Here is a 17404-nt window from a genome sequence, read left to right as displayed (position 1 = left end):
AAATTGAACAGTGTCTTTTTTTTAAATATCTTGGTATCACTTTCCAAGCTACATCTAGCTGGCTTGCCCACTTCAAGACTGTAGCCCTTCTAACACGTAGGACAATCGGTGCTCTGCTCAGCTTTTTTTATTCGAGGGGAGGGCAACTGGTGATCCCGGCACTAAAAGCTTTTGTTGGAAAAGTGATTCCCCAGATGCTATATGGAGTAGAACTCTGGGGATGGAATCAGAAGCTGTTAGAACGGCTTGAAATCTTCCAAAATTTTTACCTCAGAAGAATTCTAGGCCTCCCTCAGAGTACTCCGGCAGCTCTCCTAAGAGTGGAAGTAGGATTACCTTCTGTGTCTGCCAGGGCCCACTTAAGATTCCTGCGTTTTTTCACCAACCTCACAAATGCCCCGAACACCTTATTGGCTAAACAAGCCTTTGTATCATTACAAAATAATACTACTTGGCATAAAAACCTACTAGATATCCTATCCAGATACAATCTACCTGAGTTTAATACCCTCAAATTGTGGAGCCCTGATAAAGTTCGGGAATGGATCTTTGAAAAAGACGCCTTTTTGGACTCCACAAAGATAAAAAACTCTGGGTTTTCCTACTGGTTTCCCCGAGTAAAAGCAGTCAAAATCTGTGCCAACTACTTGGTGGAGATCACTGATCCCACCCTTCGGAGAGCTTTTACTATGGCACGGTTTCAAACACTGCCAACTGCATATCTGACCGGTAGATTCACAAAAACCCCAGTAGAACATCGTTTATGCCCTTGCCTTATGAAAATTAAAGAGGATCTTACACATTACCTCCTCTATTGCCCCATCTACTCGGGCTTTAGAGACGCATTGCTGCAAATTATACCCAACTCTATAACCAATCCTGAAGATGGAGTAAAATTTTTGTTAGTTGATGCAAACCCACGTATTACCCATGTGGTAGCGGTTTTTGTGATGAAGGCCATGAAAGCCAGGGAAAGATTTATGGATGACAATGTAAAGACCCCTTCATCGTCTGTTTAACTCGTTGCTTGTTTTCCCTCTCTTTCTATTTTGTGGGATGAAGGTTTTGTTGGCGTAGTATGTAATGAATTTTAATATTTTTTAACTATTGTTGTGTTGATGTTTGTGTACAGGCATGGTCCTCACAATAAACGGATTTGATTTGATTTAATGTCTCACAACAAATGTAACTGATTTATAAGAAAGACTGTACAATCTGAAAAAAGAGACAAGGCATGTACTTTTGTAAACCAAGAAAATCTTTAATAAAAATTATTTGTTAAAAAAAGAAATACTGAGTCAGGTAGCCCAATGGTCTGACTGTATAAGGCAGAGCCCTGAGTTTCTATTCTCAACCAAGTTGAATTCAGCTGGTTGGGGATTAAACCTGCCCTGGCCTTGGCTCAGTGGTGCTGACTTCTGCTTTGCAAGCAGATAGTTTCAGGTCCAATCCCCAATATCTCCAGGTTAATCTCTGAACAGCCACGAGATGGACCAAGTGTCTGACTTCAAGTGAGGAGTCTTAACTGGGTCCCAGTTATTCTCAACTGGGTCTCAGCAGCTATACAGAAGGTTTTGGGGAAAGTTTTTTTTAATGGTCCCCACTCACTTATTTGTCTACTTTATGAAAATGATAGAGGGTTGCTTACATGGTGGAGTTGTGCCCTCTAAAGAAGCTTGAAAGTAAGTAAGTAAGTAAGTAAGTAAAGTTTCTCAAATGGCATGGCAGGGATTAAAAGTTACTTGTATTTCATATTAAATCATAGATGAAATAATGGAAACGTAGAGTTGGAAGAAATCCTGAGGGTCATCACTAGTGATGGCTCAGGCACTGGTCAATAGATGTCCATAATGATTGTGCTACCTGCACCTTTGCACTGCACCCGCATTCATGATGAATGTGGAGGCTGGGATAGGGGAAGGAGCAAATTTTGTCAGTGGCAAAATATCCTGGCAAAATATCCCCAGCAGGAAAATCAGATCTCCTCATCACAGCCGGGGCCTCATTTGCAGAAGCTTCACAATAAATTATTATGCATGTATATCATGAAAGGGACACGGGTGGCGCTGTGGGTTAAACCACAGAGCCTAGGACTCACCAATCAGAAAGTCGGCGGTTCAAATCCCCGTGACGGGGTGAGCTCCCATTGCTCGGTCCCTGCTCCTGCCAACCTAGCAGTTCAAAAGCACGTCATGTGCAAGTAGGTAAATAGGTACCGCTCTGGCGGGAAGGTAAATGGCGTTTTCGTGCGCTGCTCTGGTTCACCAGAAGCGGCTTAGTCATGCTGGCCACATGACCCGGAATCTGTCTGCGGATAAACGCCAGCTCCCTCGGCCTATAGAGTGAGATGAGCATGCAACCCCAGAGTTGGGCACGACTGGACCTAATGGTCAGGGGTCCCTTTACCTTATATCATGAAAGAGTGGCAACATGTTGGCTGCCGCAGACACTGAAGGTGTAATTGGTTTGTTAAACAGGATTATATACAGCACAAGAAGAGCCTGCTGCTGAATCCGGCCAATGGCACATCTAGTCCAGCGTCCTGTTCTCACAGTGGCCAACCAGATGCCTCTTGTGGGACCCGAGCAGAAGAGCAACTTTCCCTTCCTGTGGCTTCCTGCTGTTCAGAAGCAATACTGACTCCAGCTGTGGAGGTGGAACAAAGCCATCCTGGTTAACAGCCATGGCTGGCAGGGCTCTTAATGCAGACCTGTCACATGCAGCATTTCCCTAGATCATAGGAAGTGTGGGAGGGGGAGGAGAGAGAGGGCACTTAAGGGATCATCATGCCAAGTTAATTCACTGTGCCTGAATGCAGCCTGGCTAAGGCTCCTGTCTCCCACAGCCAGGAGTCCACAGGGAAAGCTAAGAATTGGCAACGGCCAAGTAATATATCCTTCATATCCCAGCCTGACCACTGAGGGCCTCAGGTGATGGCTCAGATGCAGGGCTCGTAACTGCTAGAGTTCAGTACCGTGGGCCAAAGCCTGTGGAACTCCCTCCTGCCTGTGATTAAGGCAGGCAGCCCACTGTTGCATGACTTTTTTTGGTCCAGCAAGCATTCTAAGGTAGTGTTGAATATTGAATTTTTATTGTATGTTTAGAAGTGCTAATGGCTGAGAAGTATATAAATGTTTTGAATAAATAAATACAACCTTGGATGGTGCAAATATTTTGACTGTCTTGCTTAGCAACTCACCTTCTTCTGGGCCACCTTGGTCACCAGGCCAAGCCCAAGACATTTTGCTGCCTGAGACAAAACAGAAAATGGCACCCCCCTCCGGCCACAGTGCAAAGATTCTCCGTTCCCTTGCACGGGAAAGGAAGCGCCTGCACCAGATTCCCTGGGTGGGCCCTATCTCATCCCAATTAGATCACAGCAAGAGACTCTCTTGTGAGGAAACGGCAAGTGCTGATCTCCGACTCTGTTCCTCTGGGAGCCAGTGCCCCAATATTCTAGTGCAGGAGGAATAAACAGTGATAATTGTTTTAATTACTGCTGTGATCCAGCCGTTTGGAAGGGAACCGGGACAGCCCCAGAGAGAATGCTGTTATTATGTTGTCATTTTCCAGCTGCCTTCCTCCACCGGGGTAGTAATTTTAAGGTCGTTGTGTGCAGCAAGGGATTATCTAAAAATGTTAGCGTGCATGTTCCACGCTGAGCACGACCTGCGGTGTGTAAGCAACCCCTCAATTTCCTCTGAAGCCAAAGTCACAATGACAGGTGCGTCTGGACACTTGCCAGCTGCAGTCTTCCTAGCAGAGGGGCTGCTGTGCCATGGGGTTTGGGGCTCCTTTGCGTCCCCAAACAAAGCAAAAGTCCCAGTGCCTAACAGTAACTGGCGCTGTTACGTAAGACTCATTCCCCATTTGTAATGAATTAATGTTTCAATGTGGGAGCCCCCACATTTTGGAGCTTCTTACCCATTGACACCAGGCAGCCACCTTCACTGTACTCCTTCCAACACCTGCTTAAAACATTTTTGCTAAAGCAATCCTATGCAGCCCAGGGAGAGTCGACACATGTTTTAATCTGGTGTTTTGCTTATCATTGATTTTATTTTTATTTTTTTCTAAAGGCTTTAAAATGTTCTTTTCAACTGTTTTTTTAACTGATGATTTCATTGTATGTTTTTTTGTAAACCGCTTTGAGATTTATTTATTTTTACAGTCAAGCAGTATGTAAAGTTTATGGAATAAGTAATTTGAATTAAGGTTTATCCATCACCTTTCTTGCACATACAAAATCCTCCCATTTATTTTTTTTTTAAGAGGACTTTCGGGTCAGCGCCATCGGTGAATGGCGGAGTTCCTCCGTCTGGAGGAACGGGCTCCATGGAAACTGGGTCTTCCCGCTGCGGCGAAGGTGGGGACCCGCTAGAAATCCCAGGCGGAGGAAGCCTGGGAACGTGGGGTTCGGCAGGGCACCAGGAGCGCCCCCCTACTCGCAGGGAATCCCATTTAGGGGCTCTGGAGTGAAGTGGGGTGAGAAGCGCGGTGCTGCAAACTGACTGCTACTTTCACGGAGTGAAGCCGCACAGCCATTGCCGGAGAGCGCTGACTTTTTCCTGTGGACAATTGGATTTTTAAAAAGTACCCGTGAGTAGAAACGGAAAATTGGATCAAGAAATTTCTTAATTTGCTAACGAAGCGGGAAGGTTCAAAACAGGAAGTCTGCCTTCCGCTTTTTGTATATAGACTAAAGCAAAAACTTTGTAAGCTAAAGCCTGGAAAGCTGTCAAAAAAGTCTAAATTTTCTTCATTTAGAATTACTGAAACCCCCTTGGAAGCAGGAGAAAAGGGGGGGAACTTTGTTCAACCCTAGCAGGAGAGGGAGTGAAGAAGGATAAGTTTCCACCGTCTATAACCTGGGAACGGGGTGTCAGAGACAGAAATTGTTGGAGAGGTTCATTGACTGTGAATGGGATATTTTGACAGATAGCTAAAGAAGAGAAACAAGCTGATTCCAATGTTGCCTTTTGCATCCTAAAGAAACAAAATATCTGAAAAATATCTGAAAAACGAAAGTAATTTTCCTTTGTTGGACTTGCCTAAAAAAAAAAATGGATACAAATAGAAATTGCATCCTCTAGAGGGAGCTTGTCAAATTGTTGCTGCAGTACACTTGAGGGCTCAACAGATGTGAGATTAAGACCGTGGGAACAGGCTTTTCTGACCTTGACTAAAGATGAGTTGGAAAGAAGACTAGGTGCTTGCCTTATGTAAGACAAGTGCCCTGCTGGAACAGATGCATGAGAAGATGGACTTGATGAATGAGAAAATGGATTTGACTGTTGCAGTTAATAACTGTGGGCAAACAGGGAATATTGATACAGAAATTATCCAGGGACCAACTCATGAATCTGTACTGACTGGGCAAGTGCAGAAGATAATGGAGGAGGATGTGGTTGCACCCCAAATAATACAAATGGAGAGTCCCGAGGCCCTACAGGAGTATGAGCTGCTGTCATTGAAGATTGAAGTTGGAGTGGGCCAGGGGGAGTCTGGAGTTGAGGAGGTTCCCAACATTGGAGAGACCTTGGAATATGCTTTTAAATACTTTTTGGACTATATTGAGGATTGTGGGGAGTGGGACTGTGGGGAATGGGCGGGTTTGATGCAGGGAGATGGAGACAATTCTGGCTTGGAACCCCCCAGAGACCTATCCCTCAATGAAAAAGGAAAGAAACTAAGAAAGAGACCAACAAAAGACAAGGAAAAGGGCAAGTATAAACAAGAAGAAGAAGAATTGCAGAAGGGACATGGAAGGGACTTAAGGGCCTCGGACATAAGGCTTCCAGGTTGATGGACTAGATGGAATGGACAGTAAGGACTGACACGATCCGAGACCAGGAAGAAGGGACGTTGGATGAAGATTGGAAGAAAATTTATAAAGAAAATTTTCTAATTGGGGAATTGGTTAAAAATTAATGAATATTAGGGAAAATGTTGGAATGAAACTATATGACTTTAGCAGAAATGATATCAGGAGTAATGTATATTTGATAACTAAGATTCAAGCTTTAAGGTGTTTTAGGGTAAGAGAAGGTTAAATTAATTAAGGTAATGTGAATAATAGAATATGGGGAAAGATGGAAAGGATTTGTTGAGTTAATTATTAGATTAAATTAGGTTAGGATGAATTTTTTAACAAAAATTGAGAAAGATGGAAAGAATTTGCTGAAATAACTAATTAAACTAGAATACAAAAAGGGAGGTGTGAGGAAGTCAATGAAACAAGCAAATGGAAGTTTTAGATATGTAAGTTGGGATTTGTGTTGTTTTCTTTTTTCTTTTTTTGTTGTATTGTTGTATTGGTTTTTGTGTTTTTCTTTTCTTTTTGTCTATTATAGTGTTGTTTTTTAATGTTTTTTTTAATGTTTTTCTTCTTATAACTCTGAAAACTACTAATAAATATTATTTTAAAAAAAACAAAATCCTCCCATTTTAGTTAACGTCAAGAAGCAGGGAAAAAGCAAGAGGTGAAAAAGTAAGTTGCATTTGGAACTCAGTGCAGCAGATGGCATCCCTCGGATCCCATTTTATCAGGCCGGCTGTCTTGCATAATCCTGAAACTGGGCCATTTGTGTGGTGGACCAGCATTTGCCATTTGGAACTCCCTCCAGTTATAGGTCATTCAGGCGCAGCTTCCACTGTCTTTTCAGCACCTTCTTCAGCAGGGCTCCTAAGGAGAAATCCCAGGTGGTATCTTGAGCATGGTTTGAACTGTGGAAAAGCGGCATACAAACAAAATGATGTCTGTCTGTCAGTCTATGTCATCTGTTCTGACTACGAAGCTGCTTTGATCGATGCAACTGTCTTGATTATATAACTGTCTTGTTATATTTGCAGTTGCTTTACATATGATGTTAGGTATTATGAAATAGCTTTAGGGCACTTCATAAAAAGTGATTTGTAAATGAAATTTGCCATCAGCATTGCAGAGCACTTCCAGTGGTGGCTCCCCATTTGTGGGCTGCTTTCGCTAGCAAGGCTTGCTTGTCTCCATCGCTGCTTTCAGGAGGAATTTTGAAATACTCTTCCCCCAGGCCCTTGGTGGCTGAAGAATATTGTTCCTAGCAACCTTAAGACAATATGATGGAATAATGTTTCAAATCGCTTTTAGAGGTTTTTAATTCTAATTGTTTTTAGAATGTTTTGTCTGTTTTAGAATGCTTTTGCATTCTAGATAGTTTCTAGATAGTGTTCTGTTTGCTGCCCTAGGCTCTTTGCAGAAGAAGAGAAGGGTACAGATAAACAGCATCATCATCCTCCAATCATAATTGCATTTTTGTGTTTTAGCAGTGCATCCTTCTTTCTTCCCCATCTTGTCTGGATGCATCCAGGGTTTGTTTGATGCATGGAACTTGCCCTTTTCCCTGCTCAGCTGATGATTCAAACATCTAGTGCAGCTCCCGTCATTGCCATTAAAATTGCTTGGAAATCTTGAGCAATCAGCTTTTTAATAGCTCTGTTCTTCTAGCTTAATGATGCTTAATTACCCTTGCTCATCAAGGACCATGCAGCTTAATTAATATGTGCAAATTGCATTGGTGTTCTTGCCAGCCTCATTGGTGTATGCCAGAAGCCAGTCCAGACCTCAATGAAGTGAGCATCAGAGCAGAGTTCCAAGCATTATCTTTAGCAATAACAAATATTGCATTGATTTATTGATTTGTACAATGACTATCCCAGCTTTCAGTATCTAGTGGCCTCAAGGATGCAACCCAGTAAATCATTCAAGTAAACACAATTTTACACCAGCTGTAGCTTTTTGGCTGGCTATGATCAGCTGAAAAAATAAAGCCCATCCCGTCCAGCCTTATTATATCAGTGCATTGTGGGCAATGACTACATGACCGACTCAGTCCTTGGTACCAGGTGGTTGCATCCAATGCTCATCTGACTCAAATCACGAAATTAATAGGCATAGCTTCATGAGTGCCCAAATGCAGGTCATGCTGTGCTAAAAATGTCAAGACAACTTGACTACAACCAAATGCTTGCGTAATTCAGGCTACCATCATCTTTCAGAAACAAAAGCTTTACATCAGCAGATATTTTTTCCAAAGCTCAGTGGAAATGAAGACACTTGAGACTCTGCAGTAGCCTTTTTGGAAAGCTGTCTGTCTTCAAATTGTTTTCTGCAACACGATGTCCTTGTGGGAAGAGGTTTAGGCCCACCAGGGTAGGTGGGATGGAACTTAATTAAAACTTAATTAAAAAGGCAACTGACAATGAATGCTTGAACCTGTTTGACCACTTAGGAAGTGCTTCTCTGAGTCAGTTTGGAAGGTGGGGAGGGGGCAACCCTGGTGACGTGCTTGGTTTTCTAATTAAATTTGCTATTTTAAAAATTCTTCCTAAGGGCTGCTCAAAGTGGGATTTCATTTCTCTGAGCAAATATTCTTCACCAACACCACAGTCCTAAATCAGGCCATGTCACCAACTGCTTTTGAAAGTAAAAAATAGATTGCCATTCTTTGTGGGGGTGTTGATATAAAGATGGATGGATCTGCGGAAACTTTGCTTTATCATTTTTCACATCTTAAGCTTGGTTCTGCATTGGCATGTTTTAACAAAAGAATTCTGTTGAAAATTCACCAGCGTTTTAGTGTATATTTCTGCTAACATTCACAATTCTGCTTGCAATTTTCCCTAATATGATTATGTCTTTATACATTATTTCCACTAATATCATCATATACTTTCCCCTAAAATATGCATTCATGTATGCATTTTCCTTTCTTCTTCTTCTTTGGCAATCACTCGTAGCCGAGTAAGATTGTCTTCCATAAAGACGGTTTTAACAGTGAGTCTGTAGGTGACTGTGGAGGCCAATTCTGGATCCACACAACCTTCCACAGTGGGGACATTAGTTTCTGGGCAGATTTGCCAAGCACGCTTTCCTCTTAGCATGTTTCTCCCTTGCGCCCTGAGTTTGAGTGTCTTCAAAGATAAGTTCTACCAAAGGTAGTTCAGCTGAAATGATCTAAGGCTCTAAACCATGTTCATTTGTTTTAATGGGTTTACTTGGACTCCAATGGAGAGCTTCATTGCAAATTTGAAGAAGTGTAAGTTTCGAAGGTGGCGCTGTGGGTTAAACCACAGAGTCTAGGCCTCGCCCATCAGAAGGTCAGCAGTTCGAATCCCCGCAACGGGGTGAGCTCCCGTTGCTCAGTCCCTGCTCCTGCCAACTTAGCAGTTCGAAAGCACGTCAAAGTGCAAGTAGATAAATAGGTACCGCTCCGGTGGGAAGGTAAATGGCGTTTCTGTGCGCTGCTCTGGTTTGCCAGAAGTGGCCTAGTCATGCTGGCCACATGACCCAGAAGCTGTACGCTGGCTCCCTCGGCCAATAAAGCGAGATGAGCGCCGCAACCCCAGAATCGGTCACGACTGGACCTAATGGTCAGGGGTCCCTTTACCTTTACCTAAGTTTCGAAACAAAGTCTATGTTTCAGTTTGCTAATTGTTTCAAGGATTTGTAGATTATTCGGAAAATTTTTGTTAACAACTAAGTTCATTAGCAGGATTAATCTAAAACAAGCAGTTAAGGAAAACATAGAGAATAACTAATAAATGAAACTAAGCGGGAGATGCAGTATTGAAAATTAAAACATAAGAAACCACAGAAGGGGGGTGGGATGGAAGTCAAATTATATTTTTTATTGGGAAATCTAATTAATCTGTATGATTGTTTAAAACATTCAAAAATATTGAATAAAATATTTTTAGAAATTGTTTCAGGGTGCATGAATTAGAGACACTTGTGTCAAAATGCAAACCAAAACTGATTTATCCCACACATCCCTGGTCTGATAATCAAGAAATAAGAGCCAAAATTATATGGAGTTAACTACAGAACATCTTATTTCAGACCCTCCAAGTGTCCCTATTTTCCAGGGACATCCCTGATTTAAAGAAGTTGTCCCAGTTTCTGATTTGATCCCAGAATGTCCCCCTTTTCCTTAGGATGTCCCACTGGAGAAATGTTGGAAGGTATAGAGTTATCCATCCCCAAGTTGTCTGAAGGCAATTCTGTATAGGGAAGGGTTTTTTAAATGTTTAATGTTATATTATGTTTTTATATATGTTGGAAGTTTCCCAGAGTGGCTGGGGCAACCCAGTGAGATGGGTGGGGTATAAATAGTAAAATTAACATTAGGGAATGGGACATCCCTATTTTCATTGGAGAAATGTTGGAGGGTTTGTTATTTATGTATTGAATTTATATCTTGCCCTTCTGAAGGAGCCGAGGATGGCAAACAAATTCACGAAAAAAATTAAAAAGCAAAATCTTTCTAGAATGGTTAAAACATTAAATTTTAAAAATTACAATTAAAAACATATAAACTCAGTTGCAAGCATTCTAGAACAGTTTTTTAAAAAATGATTCTATCCAATGATCTTAGGGTAGCCAGGAACAATATTCAAATACTGTTTTCAAGTACATCTTGAATATTAATAATGATGGAGACAGGTAAGCCTTGCTAGGGAGAGCATTCCACACCCAAGGAGTCACCACTGAGAAGGCCCTTTCATGGGTCACCACCAACAAGGCCTCAGCGGCCAATTGCAGAGTTTGAGGTGATTTGTGTTAGGGAAGGTGCTGTTCCAGGCATTCCTGCATCACCAACCTGAGGTGGTGATGAATGTTTCTCTCTGCACAACTGCTCCCTTTCAGATCTTGACTCTTTGGTCCAGGAATTAAAGTATGTTAACTGTGTTAGGTTCAAAAGGAGGATTCAAAGGACACACAAGCAGAGTCTTCTCTCCCGTTGAAGGAGAACAGGGAAAGAACTTCTGCTTTGTGTAATAGAGACTTCTGGGGCTGCAGGTTGTGGTTGCATAAGTGGAACAGGAATTTCTGGGCTCCAGCTAAGTGCCCTATAACAAATTACGCATAAGGTGTTTCTTTATGTTTAAACAAAAATGGATTAAAATTATTTCTTTTTTTAAAAAAAGAATTGGTTGGACCTGTGAGACTCAGAGCCATAAAGCCCACTAGGTGACTTTGGTCCCATCCCTGTTTCTTAGCCTAACCTACTTCATGAATTGGGAAGGCCTAGAGAACCATGAACACTGAGCTTGAAGGAAAAGTGGAAAATAAATAAAACAAACAAAAGTTCCTTATTTGCTGAACTGAAACAATATTGTTAATCTTCTTGATCTCTGTGTTGTTTACCTCGCTGGCTTCCCTCCTCCCCTCTTTCCCTTCCAATAGCAAAAATCTTCTGGCAAAACATTGTTCAGCCTAAGCTGCAGCCACCTGAACCTCACAGAGAAGGAATACTTTGGGCTGGAGTTCTGGAGTTCTGCAGGGCATACTGTAAGTGAAGGCGTTTTGAATCAACTTATAGGGGTGTCACTGAAGGCAGATTGTATATGAGGTGCTCAGTGGCACCACTTCAGGTGCTGGGTTATGTATTGCTCTGACTGAATACCCCTCCACTGAAATGAAATGAAATGTTGGGAAACTAGCATGTACAGTCACGCAAGGGTTACTGAAAATTCTGTGCTCTCAACTGCTGAATTCTGCAACCTCCATAAACAGTGCAAGAAAAGGAAATGCATGTCTCCTTATTTTGAGTAATTGATTCTTCTTGTTATGGGGAAGTGAATGCCTCCCTCCCCCATGCCTCCACATTGAGAGCCACCCCCACCCCCCACCAAAGGATTCCAAAGCCATTCCACAGGGCTGTGAACCAAATGGCACATTATTAAATTTCATAAGAGGATTGACAGATTTTCAGAACATGCTGTTTTTGAAGCCGTCAGTTCCGGAAATTTAAAAATGAAAACCTAAAGCAGTGATTCCCGTGCTTTTCGAGGCCAATGCCCACTTTGTTCCATAAGCTCATCCCCAGCGCCCCCTGCTCTATGCAAAACCTTATTTAGAATAGTGGTTTGCACAACCCACTAAGAAAACGAATAAGACCATGAAATTCAAAACAGTAACAATTAATTGCACATTCACTCAAAATCCAATCAAAAGCATTTTGTTTAATCAATTCAACAAAATTGATGAATTTGATCCACTGACGCCAGCTTTTCAAAGGCTGATTGATTTCCCTTTACACCTCCAGCCAGCTCCTCAGCTGCCTCTTGCCTCTTAGCACCTCCTAAGTAATCCTACAGCTTCCAAGGGTCGCCACTGCAAACCACAGCTATAATTATATATGGGGCCAACATGCTGAGTGGGGAATACATTATCCAACCCCTGAGGCATCTGAAGGCTGCCCTGTATAGGGAAGTTTTTAAATGTTTCATGTTTTATTATGTCTTTATATATGTTGGAAGCGGCCCAGTCAGAGTGGCTGGGGCAACCGAGTTAGATGGGCAGGGTATTAATAATAATAATAATAATAATAATAATAATAATTATTATTATTATTATTGGTGTCCCTATTTTCATCAGAGAAATGTTGGAGGGTGTGATGTTGTTGTTTTAACATACATAAACAAAAGCTTTCTGCTAGCCTTCCTAAATGTGCTTCTTTTGGAATCAGCGCCGGAGGTACAATCGACTTTGCGGATGGGGGAGTCTCTGCCTGGCCTCTTTGCTTTCTAAGCAGAGCTATTTAAAGTGTACTCCATTTGAAATGGCTCCCCAGCCACACAAAGAAAGATGCACACAAGCAGCCAAGGCTGTGTTGTTTTTGCTCCCTTTTCTTTCCCACTGGTGAAAATTCTGTCTCAGCCAAACAGACCCCAGTCTCCAGAAGGGAAATCCAGGTTTGGAGGCGGAGAGGGAGAAGCAGGGAATCTAAGTGGCTCAGAGCATCAGTGGTCCAGCTCTGCATCATAAAGACAACAATGGAGGCCATTGACTTCTCTTTGCTTCATTAACTTGCTGGAGTGCAGTGCGGGTAAAAACAGGGCTCTGCATTTATAAGGAGCAAAAGCAGTGAGTCTCTGCCTGTCTGCTGAAAGGCTGTTTTTCCTCCTCAGAAGCCATTCAAGGAGCATCACTCAAGGATATCCATCAGGAAGCTGATTAACTGGGCTGCATTGTTCTTCAGCTGCCAGGGGCTGATGAGTCTATGCATGCAGCAGAATGAGATGGTAGAGTCCTGATGTGGTTGGGCAGACTGTACCACTTCACAATCAAGTGTAAAGATGGCTTAACAAAAATTTTTAAAGCTCTGTTAAAATATAGCTGAAACTAGACAACCAGCATAGCCAGAGGCCCCCTACCTTCCTGAAGCATTTCTGTTCCATTTGCAGGGAGGGCACTGTTGTTACAGCTGTGTAAACACCATACATTTAAAAGCACACCCACCCAAGAACCCTGGGAACTCTAGTTTGCTACAGGTGCTGGGAATTGTAGCTCTGTTAGGAGTGAACTTCAATATATGTAGTGAACTTACAATATATGTAGATGTGTACACAATATACAGTTAAAGCACATTTAAATCACACATCCCACCAAGAATCCAGGGAACTGTAATTCACTCCCCACGAACCAAGAATTCCCAGCACCCTTAACAAACTACGGTTCCCAGGATTCTCTGGCGGAAGCCATGTGCTTTAAATGTATTGTATGTACACAGCCCTGGATGGTCAGGATCAGCCCAATATCTTTTATGCTGCACTTTTGTCTTCCTACAGGCCTGGCTGGAACTTCTGAAGCCTATAACAAAGCAGATTAAAAGTAAGTATTTTTGTTATCTATGCATATATTTTAAAAATACTTTTCTAAAGCAACACTCAAGGGATGGCAGGGAGATGGAGCACTGATCCAGGGCTCTTCTGGCTCACCTTCTCCTCTCCCCATCAATGACACCTAGGCCACATCCACAACATACATTTTAAAGCACTATGATACCACTTTAAACAGCCATGTCTTCCTCCACAGAATCTGGGGAGCTGTACTTTGTTAAGGGTGCATTAGGAGGCTCCTATTCCCCTCCCAAAGCTGCAATTCCCAGAGTTCCCTGTGAAGAGGGATTGACTGTTAAACCACTCTGCAGAATTGCAGCTGTGGGAGGGGAGCATGAAACATTACCAAAATATATAACATGGAGAAACCCCCTAACTCTCATGCTGTTGGGTGGTTGGCAAAGCTGGCTCAAGACACTTGGGCACCTGAGGTGAACCACAAAATGGTGTCCCCAGCCCCTTTTGCCAAGGAAGAAGGGGTGAGGGAAGATCTACATCAGGAACAGGGTGCAGGGGAGAGACAAAGATTGGCATTGGGATTGGCTGCCCAGTAAACCCTGCCGCCTGAGGCATTTGCCTTATCTTGCCTCATGTGTGGGCTGGCCCTGTATAAAGATTCACATCGGGATCGGCTGCCCCTGAGGCATTTGCCTCACCCTGGCGGCTGGGCAGCTACACTAGACTTATTTAAAACAGTGATGGATCTGCAGCAGGCATCTTCCATGTGTCTCTGGTTGCGCCCAGATCTGATAGTCACTTTGTTTTCTGGGCATGAAATGTTTCCATAGGCCAAGACTGGGGAACCTGTGGCCTTCTAGATGTTGCTGGACCCCAACTCCCAGCTGCCTCTGCAGACAACATGGGGGTGGTTTCATTTATTTACCTGTTGCATTTATATCCCACCTTTTCCTCCAAGGAGCTCACAACAACCCTGTGAGGTAGGTTAGGCTGAGAGAGAGTTGCTGGTCCAAGGTCACCTAGTGAGCTTCATGGCTGGGTGGGGGGTCTCAGCGCGGGTCTCCCAGGTCACAGTCCAAAATGCTACCCATTATGTCCCACTGGATGGAGGCCAGAGGTTCCTCATTTCTTTCTCAGATCAGGTGTCTCCCATGCCTGGATGTAGCATTTTAGAACCATGGGGGAATCAGTGCCGCACATGGGGATGATGGACAGTTAGTCTCCATCTTGTCTAGAGCGTTCAGAAAAGCTAATTCTGCAGGCTGTGTGCAAATGAAGAGATTTGTAAATGTTCCCGACAGACCTTTGAAACCAAACTTATGAAGATGTTGTGTTTTAAGATCCTAAGGAGGTTCTTTTCAAATTTATGGTGAAATTTTTCCCAGTGGATCCGGGCCATCTGAGAGAAGAGCTGACAAGGTATGTTTTATTTTTACACAGCCTCTTGGTTTTGTTTTTGCATTTGTTTCATTTAGAAATAATTTCATTTAGGGTTTTTATGAATGGGGGTTTCATTAAATGCTTAAATTAATTCGAAACGTTCCTTTCCCTGACCTCCTATGTAACTGGCAAAAGCAGCGTTTGAGGTATGAAAGCTAGGAGCTAAATGACACCCTAAACCAGGGTTATGGGCACAACAACAGAATGTCTAGGCGTACGTGTTTGATAAGAAGAATAAAAGGTGAAAATGAATGAACTGCAGCTAAAATATTATGTTCACTTTTCACATCTGAAGACAGCAAAAAAACAAAGCTATGCTTCCCCTGCCCACCCCCCTAATATTCTTAAGAGGGCCTTTTCTCCAGTCTTCAGAGAGTGGCTGGAAGTGGGGAGGCAGAAAAAGGTCCTCCTTTCCTTCCACTCTGCAATTTTAATCTGAAATCTCTTGGTGCATTATTGCGTCCAGAGCTCAGAAACTGCTTGTGCTAATGAAATGCCTTGTCGCAAAACACACCTAGAACAATGGGAGTTTTGAACGCTGCGCAAAAGCACTAAATCAGCCTTTACCAACCTGGCCCCCTTCATATGTTTTTGACCGCAACTCAGACCAGCCCCAGCCTGTGTACAGCAAGGCAGGATGGAGCTGATGGGACTTGTAATCCGAAACATCTGGAGAGCATTGTCTAAATAATACATAACTGCATTGTTCATTTTTTATCTATATATACCCATCTAGGTATTGTTGCATTTGAGACAACGAAGCTATGGTGATGATAATATTTATTTATTATTAAAATGATTTATTATATTTACATCCCACATTTCCTCCAAGTTGCTCAAGGCTTCATAACTGGGTGGGGATCTGAATCCTGGTCTCCAGGGTCTTAGTCCAACACTCTAACCACTAAACCATACTGGCTGCTATCAGTATAACTACTGTTTTCAGGACACTTAGAACTGCTTGCATATAAGCGTGGTTTCTCGTGGATGGTGCCCATTGTATTGCAATGGCTATCACAATTTTATTGAAAATGGCTTTTACATGCATTTTTGCTCCCCATGAGCACAAGTGTCCTTAAAGTATAGAAACTTGGTAAAAGGTGCAGTAAAAATCAACAGAGGACTTTGAATGCACCCAAACCCCTACACAGGAAGGGGCCCCTATCTGTGCTTCACAATTGCACAACAAGTAGTCAGAAACTGGGACTACGCATTGGGTTCAGCATCCTGCAGGATCCTTAGCTTTCATTTAAAGAGAAATCCAAGGTTCTAGCCCATAAGATATTGAAGATAGGTTTGAAAGAGTGCACAGCAACCAATGAGACTGCAGAAACTGGATGGGAGGGGTAAAGCAGTTAACCAGGATGTGCAGCCATTTAGAGACAAGGCTTAAGTGGTATGGATAACTAACTCCCTTGCCCATTCTGTCTTCCCAGTAAGAACAGATAAACAATTGACAATAAACAAATTGATGCAGATACACTTGTACTGAATACTTTGAGAATCCTCCTTTTAATCTTGCACATGAATCTAAGAAAAATTAAACAAATTAGATCTTCTATTCCTGAAGGCCTGTAAACTGGTCACCATGGTTCTACTGATGACGTGTTGTTCAGGTTGATATTGTCGCCTGCCACCCCAATCTCAGAGCCGTGCAAGATTCCAGGAGTTCCAGGCACTTACCCAGGGTTCAGTTTCCTTTGGAATGAGAGACTGTGGTGTCTTTATGATATATGGTTTATTTACACATATATGCAACCTGAGCCTACCATAAAGGGGCTCAAAGCATTAACACTCCAAGAGGGTCTTGCTTCTCCTATAGCCACACCCTTGGATTAAAGCGGACATCAAGCATGGCTCTGACTCTCTGCCTTCCCAGCCTGCTGCCTTGTCTCCAGCTTTTAGCTCACATAACACAACTCTACACCCTGGCTTTTGTCTTTCCAGCTCCCAGCGAGCTGAGGGAGGGGCCCCCACCCATTTGTCGTCTGGCACAGAGCTACAGTGGTACCTCTGGATGCGAACGGGATCCGTTCCAGAGCCCCATTCGCATCCTGAGCAGAACACAATCTGCATCTGCGCGTGCATAGGTCGCGATTCGCCACTTCTGCGCATGTGTGTGACATCATTTTGAGCATCTACACATGCGTGAGCAGCGAAACCCGGAAGTAACCCATTCCATTACTTCTGGGTTGCTGGAGAACGCAACCTGAAAACGCTCAACCTGAAGCGTCTTTAACCCAAGGTATGACTGTACTTCCTTTGTTACCTAGATGGACCCATAGTCTGCCTCGGTGCGTGGTAGAATCTAACGAATACAGAATGATGCCTGATAAATTGCAGA

At 42.9% G+C, this 17404-nt stretch overlaps 1 protein-coding gene across 3 annotated transcripts in view; it reads left to right on the top strand.

Annotated features, from left to right (window-relative positions):
• FRMD7 (FERM domain containing 7) overlaps positions 1-17404 on the top strand; it is a 50729-nt gene that overhangs the window by 9066 nt on the left and 24259 nt on the right. The window contains exons 2-4 of one of the 3 annotated variants that reach the window (XM_080990356.1): positions 11225-11329; positions 13612-13654; positions 15006-15039. In XM_080990356.1, coding sequence (XP_080846482.1) covers positions 11225-11329; positions 13612-13654; positions 15006-15039 — 182 coding nt within the window. Of the gene's footprint in view, positions 1-11224; positions 11330-13611; positions 13655-14960; positions 15040-17181; positions 17306-17404 lie in introns of those variants that run through there. The other 2 variants (XM_080990355.1, XM_080990357.1) reach the window with 2 other exon arrangements.

Source organism: Podarcis pityusensis (assembly GCF_964106645.2).
Source record: "Podarcis pityusensis genome assembly, chromosome: Z".
NCBI lineage: Eukaryota > Metazoa > Chordata > Lepidosauria > Squamata > Lacertidae > Podarcis > Podarcis pityusensis.
Note: the sequence above shows the minus strand (reverse complement) of the source record. Positions and strands in the feature narration are given on the sequence as shown.